Consider the following 26764-nt stretch of genomic DNA (forward strand, 5'->3'; position numbering starts at 1 on the left):
TCCCACCTCTTCTCCAAAATCCTCCCACAAAATTTTCAATCTCTGCATCCAGCCTTTACACAAATGCATGATACTGGCATAAAATGAGAATATTAATTTGTATTTTTCAAAAAGCATTTTTTCTTACAATTACAATATAGCAATGTGGCATTCATTTTAGAAGGCAATGTCCTACATTACAGAATCCTGACCCTTTAAAGGGCTTTCTAGTGTAGGCACAGAAGCATTGATGCATATGGTGCAGCCTGGTAATAGCAAATGTAAGATTAAGTTCATAAGGGCACAGACTTTGTCTTGTTCTCTCCTCTATCTCCAAAGGCCTAGAAAAAGTGCATGGCACACAACAGGTACTCAATAAATACTTAGTGAAGGAATAATTCACACCGTTGGAAGTCAATGTGTAATTATTCAATTGTACTTTTGTAAAACTTAGATTGTACTGAAGTAAGTATAGAGTCTCCCCTGGACAAAATCAGATAGGAACAGACAGACATATTGCTACTGAAAGACACTTTCAACAGCAATTAAATATCATTAATAAACAGCATACATTTGACAGATACAAAAAGCCTTATATTTCAGTTCCTAAATTCCAGGCCTTTTAATCCTTCAATGAACCTCACCTTGGTAAATGTTTCTTAGTAGCTAAAGATTGCTAGTTAGACAGATATACTGAAGTTTACATTGTTATCTACAAACTAGAGGCCCAGTGCACAAATTCGTGCACAGGTGGGGTCTGGCCGGCTAGCCCCGATTGGGGCTGATCACAGAGGGCCGGCCAGGGGGAGGGGATGCGGGAGGTTGCATGGCCGGCCCAGCCTGGGATTGGGATGGGTGGGGGGGTCGGGGCCGGCTGGGAGGAGGGGCTGTGGGTAGGCAGCCCTGCTTCCTGGTCAAACTCCTAGTTGAACCCCTAGTTGAGGGGACAATTTGCATATTAGCCTTTTATTATATAGGATACTTTAAAATACTTTTGAATATTTACTCAACTATGCAAAAATTTCACTCCACAATGTTCTTCTGACATTTTAGTACTGGGTAAGTTTTAAAATAGAACTGCCTCATCCTGTGTTTAATTTTAGAGTGTAGGAATGATACTTTGCAATTGCCCACACACTCCCACCAGAACTTCACATACAGAATTATATATTTGAAGAGAATATTAGTATTTGAGGTTCAACCAAATGCAAAACTGACTAGACTCTAGACTAGAATAACTTACAAGGAGAGGATTTCATTAAGGTAGGTTCCACACCCTCCCCATTTGGGGAGAGTATCTTTCGTAGAACAAGAAAGCTAGAAGCAATCTCAAGAGGTCATCTTGTCCAATCCCTATACGTAACAGGACTACATCTACACCATCCAAGAAGATACCTGTCAATCTGACTTTTAAGTTCTCAAAAGAGAGTCCTCAGCAACACCCTACATATCTCTACTCAAATTCTAAGATTTAATTTTAGTTCTGACTCCAGGAAAGACAAAGATATGTTATCTTAAAATAATCTTTCAGATATCTGAAAACCTATAATGAAGCTATTGAGACTTGTTTGTTCTTTCCAGGCTGAATAGCTGAGGGCATTACAAAGCAAGTTGTTGCTTTCATGCACCCCTGTCTATAAATCATGGACTAAGTTTACATATGCCACCACTAAGAGATGCAGAAAACTGCAATGGACTCTTATTTTAGAAGCTTATTTTAAAACAAACTATTTCTATTATAATTATTTACTATACTCTCTTGCAGACAAAAAGTATCAACTATGCCTGGCTGATGTGGCTCAGCGGTTGAGTGTTGACCTATGAACCAGGAGGTTGTTCCATTTCAGGTCGGGGCACGTGCCTGAGCTGTGGGCTAGATCCCCAATGGGGGCAGTGTTAGGAGGCAGCTGATCAATGATTCTCTCTTGTCATTGATGTTTCTCTTTCTCCCTCTTCCTTCCTCTCTGAAATCAATTAACTTTTATACTTTATGTAAAAGTATCAACTAAAAATTGATTATCAGTAAAAACCATTTCACATTTATTACATTTGGCTAATTTATGTCTCTTAATTAAGTTCTACAATCTCTGAATTGTGACTTTTATAATATTTGTAAAACTATAGAGAAGTTATAGACCAGCGGTCACCAATCTTTCAGACCTTATGGACCACCAGTGGTTCGCGGACCACCGGTTGGCGACTGCTGTTATAGACAATTCCAAAATGTAAAGATACCCAGAAGTAACCAAAAAATAAAAAATGCTCATTGAGAATGTCTTGTTTAATGTTGATCCCAGGGACTAAAACAGTGACAGGTATACAACAATCAAATATTTGTTGAATAAATTAAAAATAAAGTTAATACTTAATTTTGACTTTCACATTTTACATATCATACACTACATTTAAACTGCTAATTTAATATACTAACCTGACCCAAGGTAATTTTCACATATGTAACTAGATATAATTGAGTAAAATAATTGAATGAAATTTCTTATTCCTTTCCTTCAAACTACCACAAATCTTGATGGATCAAAATACAAGAGAAATGAGCTTGATTTGCAGAATGGAAATATCTATAAAGGAGGTAACAAAACCGTATCTAAAAATATCTAATCCATCAAAAGCAGTACTTTCCAAACTGAGGGAAAAAATGTGCTTGGTCTGAGAAAGGAGGAGTTGTTTCTTTCCACTTGGATACTTTTTGCCAAACCGCAGCTACTTATTAGCCCATTGTTGCTGCATGTATTTCTTTGTATAAACGGCACCTTAGTTTAAATAAAGAGGATGCTGTATGCAAAACTTTCATATTTAATTTCAAAGTTAATTTTTACCAAGAGTTCACAGTTAAGTAATGGAGTGAAAACTGGGAGTCATCTTCCTCCAAATCTTACGCTTATTTAAACAAGACAATAAATTCTCTGGTTTTGAAATCTAACCTTAAACTGTTCTTCCAATTTTTCTCGAAGAGGGCTCAACTTTTCCAAGCTCTTACTCAGGTACACATGGCCGTGGAACTTAATAAAGGCTTTGATGAAGTCAGAAACACCCCACTTGGTTTTCACCTCATCCCGGCTGAAATGAAAGAAAAACTTCCATGAATCTTAAGCAGCAAAATGGCTAAAATCTCTTAAAGGCGGCTTCAGTTTGCAAAAATACAATGTTTGAACACCTAGAGAGGATTCTGCACCTGACTGACTTTCAATGTGACACCCACAGGTGGAGGCAGTAATCAGCAGCCTGTACTCCTCTACTGGGAACAAATCAGTTGTTGATTGGTCGAAATTTGGTAAAAACTACATACAAAACTATTATATACTATCACTTATAAATCAGGCAAGTATAAGAGAAGCATGGGCAACTGGCCATTATTTCTTATATGCCTAAATTTGAGGGGTGAAGTCTACCAGGTTACACTAAGTCCTCTTGGGAAAGTCAGCCCTACCTTTCCAGTGCTTTAGAAAGTGCTTTCTGTAGGTTTGTGGAGGCAGCTGGGAAAGGGAACTTCACAGCAATGCTTCTGCAGTAGTAGAAAATTGTGGTCAGATGGTCTCCCTTGGAAGAAGCTAAGATAGCCAACTGATTGTAAGGCTGACCTAGAGGAGAAAGTCAAAATTCTAAAGTAACTAAAGATGCACCAAGTTTTGCTATCAGAAAACAAATTATCAGTTTTCAAGCCTTTAAATTAATAGGGTGGAGTATTGGATAAAGTAAATGTCATGACCACCTCATTACAAATAGGCATAACATAAACCACCACACCTCAGCAATGAAACATTAAATGTTTAAGTTAAAAAGCCACATAATTACGGTGGACAGCACAGTAAGTTCGAATACAACTGATAGGGCTAGATAGTAAATATGTTTTGTTTTGGGGAGTCAGAGTCTCTATTACAACTACCCGGGCTCTGCCACTGCAGTGGGGAAGCAGCCACAGACAACAAGTAACAGTTTGCAGGCTACCATCTTTGCTTGAGGCTCCCTCAAGGGCTCCTTTTAGAATTTGGAGGAATTTTAATGTGGCTTAACAAGAATGACTTATATCATCACATATCTGTTGTAATTTCTCTACTTCAAGAATCACTGCTAACACATATTTCAGGGGCCATCAAAATACAAGAACACTACCTTTTAGATAATGGGATAATTTTCCTAGGACCAAAATTGTGGTATTAAAGAGAGAATTAATCTCTAAGTAATTATGGAAGTCAGAGTTGTTGAAATAATTTTAGATCATATTAGGGGATATTCTATTTATACTGCTGGTTAATGGACAACAGTTATTTTAGAAATTTCATTTCCAGTTATACAGAATGTACAGTTAAAAGAGAAAATATGATAATCAATACCAAAACTCCTAAAACATGCAAGATAAGCCTTCAGTTATTTACCATACTGTTGTATTGAATGAAGTGTCACTGTCCACCAGTTGACAGGAGGGACTCACTCACCATTAGAGGGGACAAGCTGAGCTGCGTGCCTATAGTATGACTCTGCCTGGCTGGTCTGGTTTCTGTATCGAGCTGAGAGGAGGAAGAAAAAATGTAGTTTAAAGACAAACAAACAAATAAAGCAGTAACTAGGGTAATATTTCCAAAACAGGCTATTGTTTTAAATTCTAAAGATAACAAACACATTAAAACTGATTTAAGAGCATTAAAGACAGAAAAAGACTTTAAAATAAATTAACTATAGGATTATGTGTGAAGTGTCCATCCAGCCTTCCCTATTTGGGACATTCAGCATGTAACCAATTTTAAAGCTTACCTAGCCCCCACTTTCAGGTCCTCCAGTGTCATGCATCACCAGCTCTCACTACGGACTATGCTGGTGACCTGGAGCCGGCCAAGAAGGGGTGAGTTATATGGCACTTAAAAACAAAACAAAACAAAAAACACTATACAAGATGATCTGAAAATTATGTATTTCTTTCAATTATTTATAAAGTGATTTTGAAAAATGCCTCATACCTACTGCAATATTAAGTATGTGTGTGCAAAGAATACACTGACAGCAAAACAACCTAAATACACTATTCCTTGAATCTTCCTGCAGAACTTGGTGCTTACTTTGATGTGCCCCCTCATGGAGTTAGTGACTTATGACATCAAGAAATCTATAATCTTTGAACTTAAAGCAGTAATGTTCTCAATTCCCTGTTATTTGAGGACAGCAAACATAATCCTATAGTTAATTTGTTTTACAACCATTTTTTTAGGTCACCTTAAAGGAATGAACAAGAAATAAGTTACATAACATTCCCAGATTTAAATATATATAAAATGGAATACAAATTTAACTGTTAAAAGGAAACAGAAATGAGTTTTTAATGCACTGGCAGGAAGGAAAGAAGGCAATCTGGTTTCAGAAGGTATAAATTCATAAACCTCACAATTCCAAGAGTACAGACTTAATTTAGAAAATATTATGGCACCATTTTGAAAAGTTTAGCTTTGATTACATTTTTGCTATTTATCATTTGCCTACATCTGCACAAATCTGAATAAAATTTAAATCTTAATATGAAAGTTACTTCCTTCAAGATCCCTTGCCAATGTCAAAACAATGAGAAAATCTAAGTACCTTAAAATATATTTTACAGTTTCCTCTTAAGACCATCTAAATTGTGTTTGCACGCTCAGTTTACAGGGAAATGGAGCTTCCCTCTATGACCACACCAAAGAAAAGGATAAATGTATTATAAATGTATGATTAATTCCTTCACACCAAAGGCTCACCAATGTCTCCAAGGTGCACGAGGCAGTGCTGGCAGATATAGGAGCAGGAGCTGGACTGTGGCTTCACTATGGAGCTGGTATGCGTCTGTTTATGGCTGATAATTCCCAACTGGGAAGACTTCACACGGCATGGTAAATCTACGTTAAACACTGTACACAGTTCTTGTAATAACTGAAAGGAAAACATAGCAAGATTTAGTATTAAGTCAGACTTGGCAAGTTACAAGTGCTCTACAGTAAAACTTGTATACTTCAACATATGTATTTAATATCACATACTGCTCAGACCTGAGCAAGGACCTCAAGAAAATTTTATGGTAACCTTTCTTTTTTTTTTTTAACAATCATTTCTTTTTTAATAGGAGCAAATAACAACAGCAACAGTAATACTGTATTATACGTGATACAATCATTTATTTTCATTTTCCCTTGTACGTATGGTAAAAACCTTCATATGGTAATTAGAAGCATTCATTACAAATTATCTCTCTTGAATTCTCACATAAGTATTCGAGCAATCTAGGATGTGCATCTAAAAGGAATGGCAGCATTTTTTAAAAAAAGACTTCACTGCCTGGACAGTATAGCTCAATGCTTAAACATTGACCCACGAACCAAGAGGCCCCCAGTTGGATTCCCAGTCAGGGCACATGCCCAGGTTAGGGGCTAGATACCCAGTAAGAGGTGTGCAGGAAGCAGCTGATCGATACTGTTTCTCTCTTATTGATGTTTCTATCTATCCCTCTCCCTTCCTCTCTCTAAAAATCAATAAAAAAACATATTTTTTCAAAGAAGACTTTAGCCAAACTCATTCAAAGGAGTCCACATGTGCTATACCTGCTTTCTCAATTCCTATTCATTCCTTAATCCATTATGATCTGGCTTCTTATGGTATACAGTTTGGGGCATTGTTATTCACTTGAGATTATAGGTGATTAACTGGATGGCCCACATAGTGGTTACACAAAGTGGGTGTTTGTGTTTTGTTTTTTAAATATATTTCTACTGATTTCAGAGAGGAAGGAAGGAGAGATAGAAACATCAATGATGAGAGGGAACCACTGATCGGCTGCCTCCTGCATGCCCCCTACTGGGGATCAAGCCTGCAACCCAGGCACATGCCCTTGACCGGAATCGAACCCAGGACCCTTCAGTCCACAGGCCAATGCTCTTTCCACTGAGGCAAACCAGCCAGGGCCACAAAGTGTTTATATAAACAACAAGATGTGTACAAAGAGAATTCTAGAAAAATTGGTATACAGTGTAGAACTCACCTGAGTATAGAAGCCACTAGCTGCCTCTAGGAACAGAGAGAGGTTTGCCTGAACTTCACTCCGATTCGGGTTTGCTCGATTCTTTGCCTGGCCTTGTAGTGTTGTGATCTGATTCTTAAAGGCATGATTCCAGCTGAAAACAAAATGTAATTCTATTTGTATAGCAGTGACTCACTGGGCAGACACTGGTCCCCCTGAGAACAAGAAAGAACTGTTTGTTATAATTATAACACACTAGATAGTAAACCTGCATTAAAGATAGTGACTTAATTAAACAACTTTAGGCTCCCTTTGAACAAGACTAGACACGCAGTAGAATCAAACTGGCCTTAGTAAACACTTAACCAAATATTTGAATAATCAGATTGTGGCTTTAGTTATTATTCTTTTAGATCTTCTACAGTTAGAGCCTATTTAGGGATCCCAGTACAAAATCAGAACTACAGTGGGAACACCAAAGTAAAAATAAGCTATTAACAAATTTGCATACATTGTGCCAAAAATAATTGAGTGTAGCCTAACAAGTGACATATAAAGAGGGGGAAAAGTTTTGTAAATATTAAGCTATATCCCTTATTTCCCTAAAATCTATTACTCACAGTTCTATTTCTAATTAATAGTTTGTTTCTCTTGGGGTTGTTTTCTTCAAAACTTGAAATATAAGGTCATTTTTTTACATTTTAATTTTAGCTATTTAAAAATAAGAAACAATACAATGCTGAAATACAGCATACCAAAATCCTGTTATAAAATGCCTTTCATTAATCGAGTTGTTTAGAGAATCATTTTAAATTCAGTTATGGTGAAATACAGCCACCTTCTAACTTGGAAATCACATGAGGGGGGAAAAAACAGAACTAGGATGAAGGGATGATATTCCCTGGCTTGATTCAAGGAAGCAAACAGATAAAGGGTTTACAACCTACCTGGAAAATACCTAACTCTTATCAATGTCAACTTTTAAGACTCTAGAGCACTGGGGTTTTTTAATGATTTATGAGGTCAATCATTCCCTTAGAATTTGTGATGACATCTTATCCTTGATTCTAATATCATAGATATGGATTTTGAGTGGTTGTGATTAAGCTCTATTGCTAGATCTCAAAAAATCTTCACTGCAGCTTGGGGAAATGGGCATTATTAAATAGAATGCTCTTAACTGATTTTAAATTTTTCATCAGGCCAATGTCCTTGTTTCAATTTAAAAGGTAAGGCCTTCCACAAAAGGCATTTATTTACTCACTTGGGAATCTGGTCATCTGCCATTTCACCCCTCATAGAAAGAACGAGCAACCATTGAGTAACAGCCTGGTCGAATGCTCAACCGTTGAGCATTCGACCTATGAACCAAGAGGTCACCGGTTTGATTCCTGGTCAGAGCACATGCCAGGGTTTTGGGCTCAATCCCTAATAGGGGGTGTGCAGGAGGCAGCCAATCGATGTTTCTCTCTCATTGATGTTTTTGTCTCTTTCTTCCTCTCCCTTTTTCTCTCTCTAAAATCAATAAAAACGTATTTTTTGAAAAATGCGTGGAGATAGCCTAAATATACAAAATCTTTCTTTAATCTTATTAAGAGGGGGGAAAAGGAAATACCTATTTATTTTATGAAATGCCCTAACGATCTTAATAAGAGTCAATTCGGAACATCTCTCTTGCCACCTAAGACTCAATGCGAAGGTAATACCAATGGTCAAATATCACCCCTCCCCCCCCAAAAATCAAAAGTACTATAAATTTTTCTTTTTTATTTTCATTGAAAAAGCTTACTCTGAGAGAGGTTAAAAAGAAACAACCAAATTGTTCTTTTCTATCCTAAAGTCTTGGTGAGATCCTTGATCTCAACAGGGACATCCCAAATGATAATACTTACAGATCCTGTTCTACTTTCTTGTCTAAAGCGTATTCCAAATCAGTAACTAGCATTTTTTGGTACAGGTCCTGCAGAGCCTGCCTGGATGTCCAGACCTCAGCTGGACCCAGCTTAGAATCTGAATAACAAAACAAAAACAAAACAGTAGACAGGTAAATAGAGAGTTAAGACCACTGTGTCACACCAATGATCCCTTCCCCTCCCCATTCCCCAAAGTAAAAACCTGCTGTAAGTACAAGTATATACCATAGGTTGCTGAAGTTTTATACTACTGCATTTCAAATGACTTTCCCCTTTTGACTAATGACTAAATCTCTATGCTTCTGTATTTGTCTTTTAGCTTTAAAATAATACCATGAAATGAAAAAGGCTAAAAAAAAAGAATGGTATGTGCCCTTTGTTTTGGGCTTGGATGTCTACGTATTCATATCACAGGAAGCCATATCCCTCACACTAGCCACCCTCTTTGAAATGATGGACTGCCAAGTTGGTCTGTTTACTCTCACAACTATACTTCTCTTTGTCCAAAGCAGCTTTTTAAAAACATTTTTTAATCATTCTCACAATTGTCCTTATGAAATCTTCCTATCAGCTCATAATCCAGCAGCTGTTTGGGCGTTCTGCTGTTCCTCCTACTCTATACATGTCAATCCAATAAAACCAGGATAGTGAGCATTATTTTAACGATTGGTAGGATGCTTGCCAAGACACTTTGTGAGCAATCCATACTTGCTATTTAATGTAAATGAGGACAGACAGTGATTAAATTGCTCAAGAGCCCAAATGAGACATTGCAAAATGAAATCACAAAGTCAGGCTATTACTATACAAAATTTCAAATTGAGGCCATATTGTCTGCCAGAGTCCTAAAAGGCACATTAGCCTTCCCAATAAGTAGGCTTATGAGTGCAATAATTGACAGTGAGCTGCCTCAGTAGAACTTAATAATGGACTTTTCAATATATATTTCCAACTGCCTATTAGGCTATCTGGCTGCATTTAATATTTTGCTGCTGTGCAATGGCATAATCTTCACTCTTGTTTTTAGGTCTGCTATTAGTTTCTATAGCCACCATAATCCTATTCTACAAGAAGAATCTTCTGGATATTTGAGTTAATCCTCACAAGAGTTTGTTGGCTACTAAAAAAAAAAATAATTAGGGTCTAATATCAGCTTCTTGCTCTTATTAAGTGCTTAATGGTTAAATCAATAATATTTATACATTTTTTTCAGCTCTGCTTCAATTTGTCAATGGCAGGGAAATGATTGGAAAGGATAATTAAATCTCATCTATCAAAGAGACTACTATTTAAATGAATAGACTTAATATCTTACTGGTCAGGCATTCTTACTAAGGGTGTTTAATACTTAAGATTGTACTTATAATGCTATCACAAGAGCATAACACAGTAGCTCAGAGTTGAAACTGATATCCACAGTATGGGAAATGATGACACTTATGTTAACAATAGGAAGAACTGAAGTACTATACTAAGTAAACCTATAACAAGTGTTTAGAACTTTTTTCTTCTTTTTCCCTTGAACAAGATGACAATGAGATTACCCACAAATTCTTAGAGAACATTAACCTATAATTCTACAAATTGAGAACAAGACATCGAAACAGTCCATTTCCTTTTCATTATAAATTTTGGCAGATATGCTGATTATCACAATAATTTAATTCTTTGTGGGTTTCATTGCAGAACTAAATTCCTCAAAATTAGAACAAGGTCCATTATCACATATTTCTCTTACATTTTTGGATGGTGTATGCTATTATGGAGAGCATACTTATCACTAGAGTATTCCCCTATTTCTTTATTTGGGGGTTAGAGTCATCTGCTCTGTTTAGTGACTAAGTCCAGTTATTTTTTTCAAAAACACCTTGGCTATTATCCAAAATAAAAAAGATAAGGGATAAAAAAGGAATGTGGTGAGGCAGCTCACTCAACTTCAAACATGTCAGCAGTTTTCCTGCAAATATTTTTCTGAAGGTTTACCTATTATTCCAATTTGAGGAATTATAAATAGGAAGATAAGAACCTAATACCATAGGATATTAGTGTTTATATGGTACTAGAGGCCCGGTGCACGAATTCGTGCACCAGTGGGGTCCCTCGGCCTTGCCTGCAGGATCGGGTTGAAACCAGCTCTCTGACTACCCCTGTGGGGTCCCAGATTGGGAGAGGGTGCAGGCCAGGCCAAGGGACCCCATCGGTGCACGCCTGGGGCCAGGGAGGGATGCAGGAGGTTGGCCAGTGGGAGGGAGAGGGAGGACTGTGGGAGGGCTCCAGGGCGTGTCCAGCCCCCGATCTACCAGAACCCAGCAGCAAGTTAACCTACTTGTTGGAGCATCTTTCCCCTGGTGGTCAGTGCATGTCATAGCGACCAGTTGACTGTCTGCCCCCAGTGGTCAGTGCACATCATAGCGAGCAGCTGAGTGGCCTTAGCATAACATTAGCATATTACACTTTGATTGGTTGAATGGATGACTGGACACTTAGCATATTAGGCTTTTTTTATATAGGATGTGAATTTTTTTCTGTATGTCTGAAATCATTGATAAATAGTTCATAAAAATTAAATGATTCTATGCAGTAAATTAGGTAATATTCAATCCTTTGTAGTACAGCTAATATAAAATTCTTGACTGGTCATCATCTAAGTAAGAATTCAAAATATAAAACAATGAATATTTAAAGCAAATAAGTGCTATAAGTCATAAAGATCCCTTTGCTTAATTTAATGGTATAATTAAGTTCTGGAAAACAAAGGAGCAGCCACTACCTGTCATGTCAGCCTTCAGGACTTCTGCCTGCCTAAAAAGGAAAACGAGAAGAGCAGTTAGAAACAAAGCAGGTGTACCCAGCAGAAATTAACAGTACGAGTTCACAGTTAAGTGAGCTCATCTACTGCAATAAGGATGTAAGCAGCTCTATTTGTGGCACTGCAAACAGTCCCTCTGCTTTCTCATCCAGAGTAGCACTAGGTCTTGGCAAACTGATGCCATGACTTAAAAGTTTACAGGTCATCATAAACTCTTTTATTGAGTCCACTTTCTTGCTGTTTGCATATAAATCGGATAGATTTAAGATAACATTAAATGACAGTCATAAATAAAAATTTGCCCTCAATGTGTGGGGCCACGAAATCTTGTTTCTCAATTCACTAGCCACTGTAACTATTTCAAATATCCATTCCCCTCAGGCTGCTGAGTCCCGTCCCATTCCTTAGCCTCAACTCTTTTCAGCAAAGGGTAGACCTGTACCTCAGGAAAAACAATACCCAGTTACTAAGAGCTACATTCACAAAGCCCCCTTTTTCCTTCCTCGTTTAATAACAGTAATTCAACCTAAGTATGCTCTTTCCAGCCTTTCATATGGTTACTCCCTCTCCTCTTTCAATTATTTTAAAACTTCCTTCTATTGAATATTTCCTTCTCTTAAGAATTTAAACATGCACGAGTCTCCCACAGATTTTAAAACCTTCTGTCCCATATTCTCCTCTAAACTGCTGTTTCATTTCTCTCTCCCAAATTCTTCAAGAATTGCTGGATTCAAGAAGCCAAAACTGAACTCATGACCTAGCTCAGTGATGGCGAACCTTTTGAGCTCAGCGTGTCAGCATTCTGAAAAACCCTAACTGAACTCTGGTGCCGTGTCACATATAGAAATTTTTTGATATCTGCAACCATAGTAAAACAAACATTTATATTTTTGATATTTATTTTATGTATTTAAATGCCATTTAACAAAGAAAAATCAACCCGCGTGTCACCTGACACGCGTGTCTAGGTTCGCCATCACTGACCTAGCTCCATCTCATCCCTGGTTCTCTTTTTAGTGTTTTTTACCTGAGTAAATGTACCACAGCTTTTTAGTTGTGAAAGGCAGATAGATGCCTGGGAGTCACCCATCACAAAATCCTCCAAATCCCTGGTAATCTATCAACTTCAGAGAATTTTACCTGCTAACTATGCCGTGAATCTGCTGGCTTCCCTTTACCTCCTCCTTAGCCACTCAATCGAGTTACAACCATCCTGGAGGACTCAAAGGCACCTACCTAAGTGTTTTCTCCATTTCACTCTTGCCCCGTTTCATTCTGTTCTCCCCACTGCTGTCAGAGGGATCTTTTATAATGTAAAGCTGATCTTATCAACTACTCATTTAAAATTCATTTAATAATTTCCACGGCTCTCAGGTTAAAAAACAATCATTAAAGTGTCCTACAACCTTCTATGTGCTCTACTTCTACCATGACTCTCTTCTCTCCCTCATCCCTGTGCTTAGTCCTTGGACCTGTGGTTAGTATAGTAGGTGTGCTCTGCTCTCTTCATACTCTCAGGGCATAGCATACCTCCTCACCATTTGTCTGGTTCCATACTAGTGCTCATCTTTGGCTTCCTCAGAAAGCCTTACCTGAACCCTACATAGATATTCTTGTTTTATGCTCTCAAAGCACTGGTTATTTTTTCCTTCATAGTATGCATCAGATTTTAAGAATGCTCACCATCACAACCCCTATGTCTACTAGCACAGCTGCCTAGCACACAGTGGGCATTCAATAAATATTTTGTAAGTGAAGAAAGGAAAAAAAAATCATTTCATATACTCTATTTAAGCAGGTAAGTACATAAACTTAAGAGATTTCCATTTATAAAAATAAAATATGACATAAAACTAGAGAATATCCAGATTCTAAAAAATTTACTAAAATTATTCATTTACATAAATTATTAGGTATTTAATATCAATTATGAATTTTAGTTTTATCAAAATGTAACATAAACCTTTTTATTTTCTTAGCCTTTAAAAAGATAGGTTTTTTAAAATTACATTTTCAAACAATGGAATCATAATACAGGGCTATAGTGTTAACCACATATGAGAACTATCAGTATAAATAGACAATACTAAATAAACAGCTACACTTAGTCCTAAAATATAACATCACATCAAATTTCATTATCCAAACAGCCTAGCTTCACTGTTTGCTTTGGATATTAAACTTTTGCCATTAAAACTTTTTTCTCCACAGGTGGTTGGCTTATGCCCTAACAAAATACATATCCTATCCCTATGATTGTCACAACAGCCTCCTCTCCTCCCCCTGAAACCCTATAGGAGTAGTAATTTATGAACTTTATACTGAAAAGGCTGGTGCTAATTATGGATTAGCACTGAAAAGGATGATGTATTTTACTATACTTCCATATGTTAGCTAAAAGTTCATAAATGTACAAGATAACTTATACTTGGGATCATGTGCCTAAAGGTTGCTTTTTCATTCCAAACAAGATTTGCTTGTAAAGATGAACAATATCAATTCAGTATGCTAACAACTTCCAGTCAAACAAAGATCATATTGAACATATATAACAAGAACTATTTACAAATAACCTGCTTTTCTTATAGGCTGTCAGTAAAAGATCTATAATTCCAGGAGATGCTGATCCAGGCTTCCAGTGACCTTCACACTATCTTTATATAATGTAATCTGTCCAAGGAGAACCGTGAAAGTGAAAAATTCAAGCACTAACAGAAGCGAGAACATGGTATAAAACTCTGATGTAAATGTTACATCATTCTGAAATTCCAGGAATTCTGATTCCTCAGTTGACAAGAATAGAGGTGCTCACTCTATGCAGAGTTCTTTACTAGGTTCTAGAAGAGACACAAGCTAATGACTAAAATAGTCTTGCTAAACTGAAATGATGAAAAGAAAGCTTAATGAAAAATATAGCCACCCTCGGAGATAGCTACTATTAATTCCCAATCTATAAACAAAGAAACTGAAGCTCTGAAATGTAAAACAAATTTGTCCAGCATCACAAAGCAATTAGGCACAATTAAGTGTAACCTAGTTATTTGTGACACCAAAGTCCAAGTTATTTCTATTTCTTTCAAATTAGAATAAAAATTCTATGACATAAAAAGCTGACAGAGACGTATCTAGTTTCAGTTTTGTACTGTCAACTAAACACAGTTAAGTCAACTAGCTTATATGAAAACTAGAGGCCCAATGGATGAAATCCATGTAAAAGTAGGCCTTCCTTCCCCCAGCTGCCAGCACCAGCTTCCCTCTGGAAACTGGGACCCGGGCTTTCCTCCAGCTGCCACCAGCAGGCACCCCAGCCACCCGAGACCAGAGCTTCCCTCACAGCCCCCGGCTTCATCCAGAAGGATGTCTGGTCTAACTAGCATATTATGCTTTTATTATTATAGATATCTGTTCACATTAAGAAATAAATATCTAAGTTTTAATCAGAAGAACTACAAGTAAAACTCATATTCTAGTGCAGTGGTCAGCCTTGGGTGAAATTCCCTCTTTCACCCTGCATCTATTTTTTGTAAATAAATGTTACTGGAACATAGCCCTGTCCATTCATTTACATACTGTCGATGGCTGCTTTCTGCTACAAGGGCAGAATTGAGTAGTGGAGACAAAGACCACACGGCCCACCAAGCCTAAAACATTTACCTGGCCCGTCACAGAAAAAGTTTGCCTCTCCTGCTCTAGGGATTACTTGATAAAAAAAAAAAAAAAAGTGAGAAGTAAGATACCTGTAAGTCCCCACACCAAATAGTTTTCCTACACGAGGAATCATCAACAATAGTTTCCTCAGAGCAAAGAAATCTCTTATTAGTTAATATTGTAATCCTGTGGCAAAGAGAACTGTTTAAAAAAAAGTTTTATGTAACCAGAAAGTTAGTGTTTACAGGCCATGTCATATTTTTTATTAAATTAATTTGCGAATTGTTTGTTGTTGTTTTGTTTTTTAAAATACATTTTAATTGATGCCAGAGAAGAAGGCGGGGGAGGAAGGGAGGGAGAGAGAAACATCAATGATGAGCATCATTAGTTGGCTGCCTCCTACATGCCACTGGGGATCGAGCCCAACCAGGTTAGTTTTATATACTACTAGAGGCCCGGTGCACAATTCATGCACCAGTGTGGTCCCTCTGCCTGGCCTGTGGGATCAGGCTGAAACCAGCTCTCTGACATCCCCCAAGGGGTTCCGGATTGTGAGAGGGCGCAGGCCAGGCCAAGGGATCCCACTGGTGCACCATCAGGGCTGGGGGAGGGATGCGGGAGGTTGGCCAGCCAGGGAGAACCAAGGGAGGGCTCCAGGGTATGTCCGGTTCCTCTTGTTCAGTCTCGATTGGCTGGAGCCCAGCAGCAAGCTAATCTATCAGTTGAAATGTCTGCCCTGTGGTGGTCAGTGCATGTCATAGCAACTGGTCGACCATCTGCCCCCTGGTGGTCAGTGCATGTCATAGCGAGGGGTTGAGCAGCCTTAGCATATCATTAGCATATTATGCTTTGATTGTTGAACGGATAACCAGACACTTAGCATATTAGGCTTTTATCATATAGCATTATCCACTTATTCTTCCTTTTTACTGTGTACCAAATATATCCATTTAGGCAGGTGAGAAAAAAGGTTAAACTAAGAATTGTTTATATCACAAGTATTAGTTTTCTTTTTTTACAGTGCATAATATACAAGAAACCAAGTCAACAGATATGTGATCTTATACCAACTTTCATAGATTAGCTTATACAAACTTTCATAAAGATTAGCACAAAATTGGTTATTTGATTATATTTTACTTTGTAAAGAAAAAAATACTACACCTCAATTGACCTACTGCTCTTGCTAAAAACCAATATTGTTAAAGACTAATATTACAGTTAATAGCCTATAGCCAATGCTTAAGAGGTAAAAGTTTCACCATGGTTGGTTTGGCTCAATGGGTAGAGCGTTGGCCTGCGGACTGAGGTGTCTGGGTTCAATTCTGGTCAAGGGCACATGCCCGGGTTGCAGGCTTGATCCCCAGTAGGGGGTGTACAGGAGGCAGCTGATCAATGATTCTTTCTCCCTCTCCCTTCCTCTTTGAAATCAATATATATATGGAATATATATATATTCCTAATCATTATATCATTTAAAAATATATATATATTTTTAAAAAGAGTAAAAGTTTTAAAATGTTTTCTCTTGGTAGAATTTGTGGCAACTAGAGTTCCTTTATATTCTTACTTTAAGCTGAAGGAATCAATAAAGAAAATGAATAAACCAAGAATCTAAGAGTTAAAATCAGCATGCCTTCAATAATTTTAAAAATAGCATTATTAAACAGTTATAAAATACTAGAGGCCTGGTGCATGAAATTTGTGCACAGGTAGGGTCTGTAGGCCTGGTGGTCAGCGCACATCATAGCAAGCAATCGAACTCCCCATCTCCTGGTTGAACTCCCGAGGAGACAATTTGCATATTAGGCTTTTATATAGAGAGATAAAGCTTTCAAAATACTCAATATATTGTCTCAATTTATAAACAATATGGGAAATTAAGCACATATGCTAAGAAAAAGACATTAAAAACTAAATAAAATCTGAAACATTCAGTGATAACCAAGTATGTTGAGAGTTAACAATGTGAAACAATACTCTTGGAGACAATATGATCATCGAGATCTATAAATACACTTAATGCAATCTAATGTACTAGTTACTGAAATAGCTAACGCTATGAATAGCACTTACTATCACTAGACACTGTTCTAAGTGCTTTACATAAAGTAATTATTTAATCCACATTGTACTATTATTGCCATCTTTATAGCTCAAGAAATGCAAGGAGATAGAGGTTAAATAACATGCCCAAGGTCATCAAGTTAGAAAGTATGTAATACAGATAGCATTTGAACTCAGTTTGGTTCCAAAGGCGAATTCCTAATCATATCACAGTCCCTTTCTTATACAAGATTATAAGAAAAAAATCTAGAATGTTTGCTAGTAATAGCTCATAGAACTGGAGCTTTCAATAGTTAGCATTTTATAGCCATTTTTAAAAATGTCACTAAAGGAAAAACACTAAAATTAACGGTTATCTTCTTTGACAAATACCTTGATTATACAGAGCACTTATATAACAATGCAAGGTAACATAGGATAATAACACATTATTAAGACACATATTAAGATTCTCAGTTTAAAAACAGAAGATAGTTCCAAATCAGGGGTAGATAGATACAATGAAGATTCCTCTACCTGACCTCTCAACCCCCTTTTCTCCTATGAGCGGATCATAGAAATATAAGCCAACATCCTCTAAACTCACAATTGCTAAGGAAAGGTGAATAATCCTTTTGTTTGGGAAGGCAAGGCTAGACTATTTTTTTTTAAATTTAAATAAAAGCCATAGTTTTATTTCAAGTTAATTTATTTACTTAATTCCATACAGTACTAAGGAGTATTTGAGATCATAAGTATTCGTAATTTATCATCATAAGCATAATAACCTAACATAATTACTTGTGCTAAAATAATAGGCCAAACATCAAGTATGTTCATACACTCAGGTACACAGCATACATAATCTACAGATCTCTAACAGCGGTTCTCAACCTGTGGGTCGCGACCCCTGAAAATACATCCTGCATATCAGATATTTACATTACGATTCCTAACAGTAGCAAAATTACAGTTATGAAGTAGCAACAAAAATAATTTTATGGTTGGGGGTCACCACAACATGAGGAACTGTATTAAAGAATACGGGCATTAGGAGGCTTGAGAACCACTGCATCTAAGACATCAAATCTCATGGATTAATCAGAAAAAATAAATTGTATTGCTGCCCCAACCAGTTTTGCTCAGTGGATAGAGTGTCAGCCTGTGGACTGAAGAGTCCCAGGTTTGATTCCTGTCAAGGGCATGTACCTTGGTTGCGGGCACATCCCCAGTAGGGGTTGTGCAGCTAATCAATGTTTCTTATCGATGTTTCTAACTCTCTATCCCTCTCCCTTCCTCTCTGTAAAAAATCAATAAAAATATATGTATTTTTTAAAAAAATTGTATTGCTGATGTACTGCTGAGTTTCATAGAAAAGAACATATGGGGAAAATGTTGCTCCTAAAGGAGCTTTTCTCAGTAAAAGGTAATAAAAATACTAACTTGCTTTCTCTCTATGGCACTTTATAGTTTGTCATGAATTTTCTAATCTCCTGACACTCCAAAACTCTACAACATTCAATCTATAATCTATATTATTTAAAAACATGTAACTAGTTTAATTAAGGACCTATTCTGGTCTGGAAATCTCACAGGATGAGAAGGACTGATTCTTCCAGGCAAAGGAAGTAGCACAACAATAAAAGGGGTGGGGGGAGCTAGTAAAGCAGGTAGACACAAAGCGGGAGGCTACAGGGGGTGAGCTAGAGAGTCAAGGCAGACAGCAGATTGTGAGGCCTTGCATGACACATTAAGGAGCTCAGATTCTGTCTTTCAACTAATACAGTGGTTCCCAACATGGGGCACATGCCTCACAGAGAGGCAATTTGATTTTTAAGGTGGGGCAATTCAAGAATGAGTTATTAAGAGTGAATTGTTTGTATTTCTATGGTTATAGGGGCCTCATATACAGTATATAAATATATATTGTGACATATTTATGCATTTCAGTTCTCTAGTATATGTCTTGAAACTTTATTTGCTATCTTTTCATGTCACTTCATATTATTTTTTTAAACAATTTCTTTTTATATATATACTAGAGGCCCAGTGCATGGATTCATGCACCAGTTGGGTCCCTTGGCCTGGCCTGGGGGGATCAGGCCGAAACCGGCAGTCCAACATTCCCTGAGGGTTTCTGGATTGCAAGTGGGCGCAGGCCAGGCTGAGGGACCCCATCGTGGTAGATGCATATAAGATCTTTGGTTAATCTCTTCCCCCCTCCCCTCATCCCTCTGAGATTCATCAGTCTGTTCCATGTTTCCATGCCTGTACATTGAGTGTCTGCCCCCTGGTGGTCAGTGCGTGTCATAGCTAATGGTCGAATGGTCTGACAGTTGCTTAGGCTTGTGTGTGTGTGTGTGTGTGTTTTGTGTTTTTTCCATTGATTTCAGAGAGGAAGGAAGAGGGGAGAGAGCTAAAAACACCTACGATGAGAGAGACTCATCAATCGGCTGACGCCTGCATGTCCCCCACCGGGGATCAAGCCCACAACCCTGGCATGCGCCCTGGACTGGAATCGAACCTGGGACTCTTCAGTCCACAAGCCAATGCTCTATCCACTGAACCAAACCAAATCACAATTTCTTAGTGATTTCTTCCTTAGTTCTTCAACTGTTCTTTCATTCTTTTATTTTACTCTTTCATGAATGCCATCATGTTTTGTGTATTTGGAAGCTTGTTTAGACCAAGTTAATGGCCTTTTAGGCTTCCTCCACATGAACAGGAGTTCATTTTTTGAATAATAAGAATTCTATGTCAGGGGCGGGGGAGGCATCAGGACTTCAGAGATGCTTAGATGGGGCATGGACAAAAAAAGGTTGGGAACCACTTAACTAATAGGAAACCAGTACTAGGTTTTAGGCAGGGGCATAGCATTATCAGAATTGCATTTTTAAAAGTTTCCAACAGGATATATGGAAGATAGATTTTCAAAGGGTAAGACTAGAAGGAAGACTACAGATGTATGGAAAAACTTCAAAATAAAAAGGTATCTAGAAGTAAAATCAGCAGAAGAAACAGTCTAAAATCATTCCCAGATTGGACAGCTTGGTGGTATGAAAAGGTGGAGCTGTGTAAGCAGGCACTTAGAGTGTCAAGAACAGGGAAGATGGCGAGACTAGAGATACAGTGCTGGGGTGATCAGCACATTGATGGTAAATAAAACCATGAGAGTACATGTTAATAGCCCAGAAAGGCAAAGGGATGGAGCTAGCTCCCTATCTCCATTGTTAAGGGGCAGATGAAAGAAAGAGCCCATTAAGAAGAAGAAGAAGAAGAAACTGTCAAATACATATATGAGGGCAAGAGAAGACTGGTGTGTGGAAAATAAGATAAAAAGAAGTCAACAAAATAAAAGCAGTGGAAAAGTACTATAAGGACTGGAAAGTGTTGGATTCAGTGAAATACGGGTCAACAATAGCCTTGCCAGAAAAAACATCACACTGAAGGGGGTTGAGGAACAAATGGGAGGGAGAAGTTTAAGTCAATTCTTAAGTTGACTTAAACCAGTACTAAGTTTAAAGAAAGGTTGAAGATATAAGAAAATGAGAACAAAATTGATAGAGCATGGTTCTGGAAAAGATAAAGGACATGAGAATGTCCTTTTTTAAAAAACTATATATATTTTATTGATTTTTTACAGAGAGGAAGGGAGAGGGATAGAGAGTTAGAAACATCGATGAGAGAGAAACATCAATCAGCCGCCTTCTGCACACCCTCAACTCGGGATGTGCTCGCAACCAAGGTACATGCCCCTGACCGGAATCGAATCTGGGACCCTTCAGTCCACAGGCCGACGTTCCATCCACTGAGCCAAACTGGTTTGGGAGAGAATGTCCTTAATAAGGCTAGAAGCGAGAACAGGCTTTGAAAAAGAGGATAAACAGGATGAATTAGAGGAAGGTAAGGTTAGACAGAAATATGCTAGGAGAATTTGGGAGTAGTGTGGGGTGGAGAAATGTCCTACATATGTCGCTGTCATGGTATCAACTTCTAAGGGCAACTATCAATTCTCACCTAAAAGCCACATCTCTGAGATCAAGCACCTTCACACATTCTGTCATTATCACTGGTACAAGCTACTGGGACAAGTTACTACTCACCGTGTGGTTAGAGAGGGCTATCTGCACACTAGGAGGCCTGACTGCATCCATGCTGACAAACAGAAGAACCAAGAGCTGATGCTCCCTACACTCAAATGGACTGCTACACATGTAACCCAAAATGTAGGAAGGATAATCTACAAGACGAAGCACATGTCCTTAATTAAGCTTATCATAAGTATTCAGACATACATAAACACAAAGATTTCTTAAATTTAATTTAGTAAATGTTTTGAAAACTTCCTTGGAGTATAAGATACAAATGCTCACGAGAAAGTAAACATATGCCGAAGTTCTTAATGAAATCACATAAGTAAAAAAAATATGTCTTTAGCACTTCCCACTCCCATCTTGGCTACTACCAAATGCTTCAGAAAGTCTCTAATTCTTCTATTAGTGTTCATAGAATAGTACTTTAGAATAAGAGTACTTTAAAATACACCCATCTCTAAAAGGAACACAAACATGTAGAAACCCTTATAATTTTTAGCCTACCTAATATTACTTGATTTCAGATGCTCCTCTGATTTCAAGTTTCTGGTCCTCATCTGGGACTTAAATGAAACATTTCCTCCCACTATGTGCAAGAACATCCAATTTCTCATAAGGTAGAATGGTTTTAAGACATTCTATATAGAGGAGAGGAGGAAAATATGAGTTAACCCATAATAGAGAACTACATGATGAAAATTAAATTATTTTCTCTTTATTTGAAATGACTTCATGTCAAAGGTAAAGAATATCAAAGTTTTCCTTTTTAAATTTAGTTTCTTAAAAAACACATTTTTAAATTGTTCTGTGCATTTCCAGCATTTTGGTTTTAGATAAAAATGTGATCCTAGATTTTTTTATTTTAGATTAAAAAAAAATCTCCCTCTGTGTCTAAAGTAGAACAGAACAGATACCAGTTGCCCAGCAGGGTTCTTGTAGTACCAACGTGAGAGTGCCCTGTGGAACACAGGAGCAGATGGTTGGTCCAAGCAGGACTGCTTACTGAAGGAAAAACATGTAAAGCAATTAAACCACAAGTTTAATTACTTAAAAAAAAAAACACCCCACCACAACAACATGTAAAGCAATTACAGGAGGTATGAATAATGCTTAAATCCTAAGATCAGCTGGTAATGGCAGATTTTTAAATTTTCATTCACTGAACAATGATTTGGCAATTTCTATGAACTAGATACACTAATAATCAATTACAGAATAAAAGACAAAGTTATTCATACTTTTAAAACAATAAACACTAGTCTTAAGAGAAATTTCAAGCATACAAGACGTTTATGTGGATTTTATCTCCATACTTCCAAAGCATGTATCCAATTGCCTGTGATTTCAGTTGTACTTTAGTGAAAAAGACTGACAGAAAATAACTTATGACAAAACCCAAGCTCTTTAACAGAGTATGTAAGGTCCCACAACTCCCCACTTTATACTTTATGACCCAATAAAATTAAATTAGTTTTTTAGTTCCTTGCTTATTCATGCTTTTTCACTCAATCTGCCCATTTCCCTTCCTGTCAGGTTAACCCCTTCTTATACTTTAAGATTCAGCAACTTCAGTAAGGGGTCTTGGCTTAGCCAAGCACTCCCAGGGCATCTTAATGCCCACTTGTATTACTGTATGCACTATAATGAAGTTACTTGTTTACACATTTCCTCCTCTAGAGACTGTCCCATTCAACCTTGTATATTCAGTGCCTAACAGCACCTGCCAGACTACAAGTTGCTCAAGCTTATATTAATTTGGACTAGACAGCATCTAAAGGCTAAGACTCTAAAAATTCAAGGTTTCTCAAACTGGCAATAGTTTCAAAGGCCTTCCAGAAAAAGTTTAAAAGATTTTTCATCTGATAACTAGGAATACGTTTTTTTTAAAAAAATATGATTTTATTGATTTTAGAGAGGAAGAGAGAAGGAGAGAGATAGAAACATCAACGAGAGGGAAACATCAATATCGATGGGCTGCCTCCTGCACCCTCCCTCCTGGGGATCTAGCTGGCAACCTAGGCATATGCCCTGACTGGGAATCAAACCTGCGACCTCTTGGTGCATGGGTCAACGCTCAAACACTGAGCCACACTGGCTAGGCAACATACTTCTTTTTAAGTTCAGAAAACCTACCATTTCACACAGTCAATTAAAGAAGTCCATGATCATTTACTTGGTTCTCTTAGTCAGATTTTGTTTTCTTCACATTGGGATCTACCTAAGTATATACAATATATTATATAATCGTACAGAAATACAAAACTTGAAACCTCAAACAGAACATGGGTAAGTCCAACAACCTATGTGAGTTAGATTAAGCTATCAACAACTGGAAGACTATTCCTCTTCAACTAAAATTTAACATTAGATGAAGTATGCCAGAATAATGGTTTTTAACCCTACTAGACTCAATACTTTTTTAAAAAGCATTCTTTGCAACCACTGTATCTCCCAAAAATAAGTAAGATAATATAATCCAGTTATTTAACACATTAAAAATAAATAACTAAATGCCTTACAGGTAATAGATTACAGGTAATTGGAAGCTAATCCAGGACCAATATGGCAGAGGTCTAGAGCATTAACATTAAGAAGCCCTTTAGACCAGCGGTCACCAACTGGTGGTCCGTTAAGTCCAAAAGGTTGGCGACTGCTGGTTTAAGGAAACCTTTGGATCAGCAGTCACCAACCTGTGGTCCGAGGACCACCAGTGGTCCGTGAGATCTGAAAGGTTGGTGACTGCTGCTTTAGACAACAAGCAGGTCAAAATGATTCCTAAAAATATTTTTTATAAAATCATAAAATAACATAGCAAACAATTTGAAATAAAGGATATTAACTCATGATTCCCTTTCAAAGTTTCACAAAGATTTGTATTAACGTTTATACCTGTAGGGTTACAAAATCAGGATATACTGCACATATCCCCCAAATGCAACACACAAACAATTAATTCCTCACACAAAAGAAAGCAATTCCCTGTTAGCATTTAAAATGAGAGAATTACTCATGGTGACACATTTCTAAGTGCTGCTATCCCTTATAGCTAGCTTCCTACCAGCTGCCAAAAACAGTGGAAAGGAAAGACTAATTGTTATTATAGGTATGAAGAAACAGTGAAGGTAACAGGAAAGCAGAAAGCTGGGAGGTTATTTTTTAACTTGGTATTGCATTATATCATTTTTAAACTCACTTTACAGTACATGGCCATAATTCTCAGATTCCAAATTATTCTCTCCTTTCCATCTTACCTTACTTGGGAATCTGTGAACCCGAAATGAATAACCTAAAGAAACTGTGTCCACATTTGGGTCTAAAGCCAAAGAAAGTAACTCATGCCTTACCAAGAAAAGCGCTTACTTCAACGGGTTCTTGTATGAAGATGAACATGTATGTTAGTCACTCAGTCTGGCCCCCATCATTTCTCACTGGAACCTCCTAATTAATCACCTCTTGGAACTCACTAGTGTGGTCTTTCTCCCTCTGAGTCCAATATACTAGAGGACTTAAATAGAAGCAGTTGGACTAATGGGGATGAGGTTGTAGTCAAAATGGAATGGTTGCATGTAAGGTTTTAGAGGTAGAAGAATTCTGAAAAATGACAAGGTCTAAGATATGATATGGGCATATGTGAAGGTCACTGTATTATAGAGAAAGACTAAGAGATAAAAGAACCAAAAAAAAGGAGAGCCACATTTTCAAAGAAGTGTTCCCAAAAAGTATCAGTTTTGTGAGATGTGACATAACTTTCAGAAAACAATAAACTTTCCCTCTTGAAAGTTTCATAATCACAGTAGCATGTTACAAACTATGAGAAGCCCTAAGTAAGAATCCAGTTTAACCCAGGATTCTTAAATTTCTTTTGCCATGACAATATTGAGAATCCTAACATCTATGAATTTCCCAGTAGAAAGCATTCTGAGAAATGCTAGACAAATAAAAACATCATTGAATCTGCCCTCCACCACCCCCCCCCCCAAAAAAGTGAGATGCAAGAAACCTTTAGTACTAGTGAGGATATATGGATACAGGTACTTTTTAAATAGTGCTAAGGCCAGAATAAACAGTATGAATTTTCTGCAACACCTACCATGTATTAGTTCTCTACTGTTGATGTAACTGATTACCACAAATTCAGTGGCATAAAACAAAACAAATTTATTATCTTACAGGTCTGAAAGTCAAAAGCCTAAATGGGGTCCCAGTGAGGTCAAATCAAGGTGTCAACATGACTATGTTGCTTTCAGGAGGCTCTAGGGAAGAATTTCCAGTTTTTACTTGTCTGGTTCTCGAGGGTGTGTGCATTCCTTGGCTTGTGACCCCCTTCTGCCTCCCTTTTCCACACTTAAAGGATACTTGTGATTACAGTGAGCCTACCAAATAATCCATGATAACCTCTTTACTTTATACTCAGCTGATTAGCAACCTTAATTCCCTCTTGCCATGTAACATAATAGATTATTAGAGTCTGGGGATCAAAATGTATGGGAAGCACATTATTCTGCCTACCACACTTAACCGAAGTATTTTTAAATGTACACACCCTGTCATTCAAGTGTACATAAGGATATGTGTGTACAAGAATGTTCATTATAACATTTTCATAATAATGAACCAGTTCCATGTCAGCACTTGAAATTTTAAAAAATTAACTTTTAAGAAATATGCTTTTTAATACATGAATTTGAAACCACTAATTGTGAGCCATATAAATTACATAAATTATACTACTTGACAGTGCCAATGGCAAACACAGATAACAAAACGGAAAGTTCATTTTTAAGAGCACTGCCTAATGTGTGCAGTGGTCAAAAAGGGAGCAGATTAAAGCCAATCCCAACTCTGCCACTAATTAGGTACCTTGAGTATCATTTTCCTTCTCTACAAAATGCCAATCCAGTAACATAAGGTTACTGTACAGGAGAGCTAAGAAGAAAATTATATTAAAACTAGAGGCCCGGTGCACAAAAATTTGTGCACTCGGGTGGGAGAGGGGGTCTCTCAGCCCGGCCTGTGCCCTCTCGTAGTCTGGGACCCCTTGGGAGATAATGACCTGCTGGCTTAGGCCTGCTCCCGAGGGCAGGCCCAATTCCTAGGTGCAGCCCCTGGTCGGGCTCAGAGCAGGGCCGAGAGGGGAGTTGGGGCGCCCTCCATGTCATGCACAGAGCAGGGCGCATCCCGAGGTTGCAATGCCACCCCCAGTCATGCTCAGGGTAGGGCCTATTGGGGGGTTGGGGCACCACCCCCTGTCACACTCAAGGCAGGGTCGATGGGGAGGTTG

General features: G+C 37.7%; 1 protein-coding gene across 4 annotated transcripts in view; it reads right to left on the reverse strand.

Annotated features, from left to right (window-relative positions):
• Positions 1 to 22116, reverse strand: part of SMG7 (SMG7 nonsense mediated mRNA decay factor) — a 43025-nt gene extending 20909 nt beyond the window's left edge. Inside the window, exons 1-8 of one of the 4 annotated variants that reach the window (XM_006772960.2) lie at positions 21988 to 22116; positions 11657 to 11688; positions 8866 to 8983; positions 6995 to 7127; positions 5721 to 5892; positions 4434 to 4505; positions 3428 to 3578; positions 2922 to 3057 (exon numbers count right to left, since the gene is read on the reverse strand). In XM_006772960.2, coding sequence (XP_006773023.1) covers positions 2922 to 3057; positions 3428 to 3578; positions 4434 to 4505; positions 5721 to 5892; positions 6995 to 7127; positions 8866 to 8983; positions 11657 to 11688; positions 21988 to 22097 — 924 coding nt within the window. In that variant the 5' untranslated portion in view covers positions 22098 to 22116. The remainder of the gene's footprint in view (positions 1 to 2921; positions 3058 to 3427; positions 3579 to 4433; positions 4506 to 5720; positions 5893 to 6994; positions 7128 to 8865; positions 8984 to 11656; positions 11689 to 21987) is intronic. The other 3 variants (XM_006772959.2, XM_006772961.2, XM_006772962.2) reach the window with 3 other exon arrangements.
• Between the last annotated feature and the right edge of the window lie 4648 nt (positions 22117 to 26764).

Source organism: Myotis davidii, unplaced genomic scaffold (assembly GCF_000327345.1).
Source record: "Myotis davidii unplaced genomic scaffold, ASM32734v1 scaffold362, whole genome shotgun sequence".
Classification (NCBI taxonomy): Eukaryota; Metazoa; Chordata; class Mammalia; order Chiroptera; family Vespertilionidae; genus Myotis; species Myotis davidii.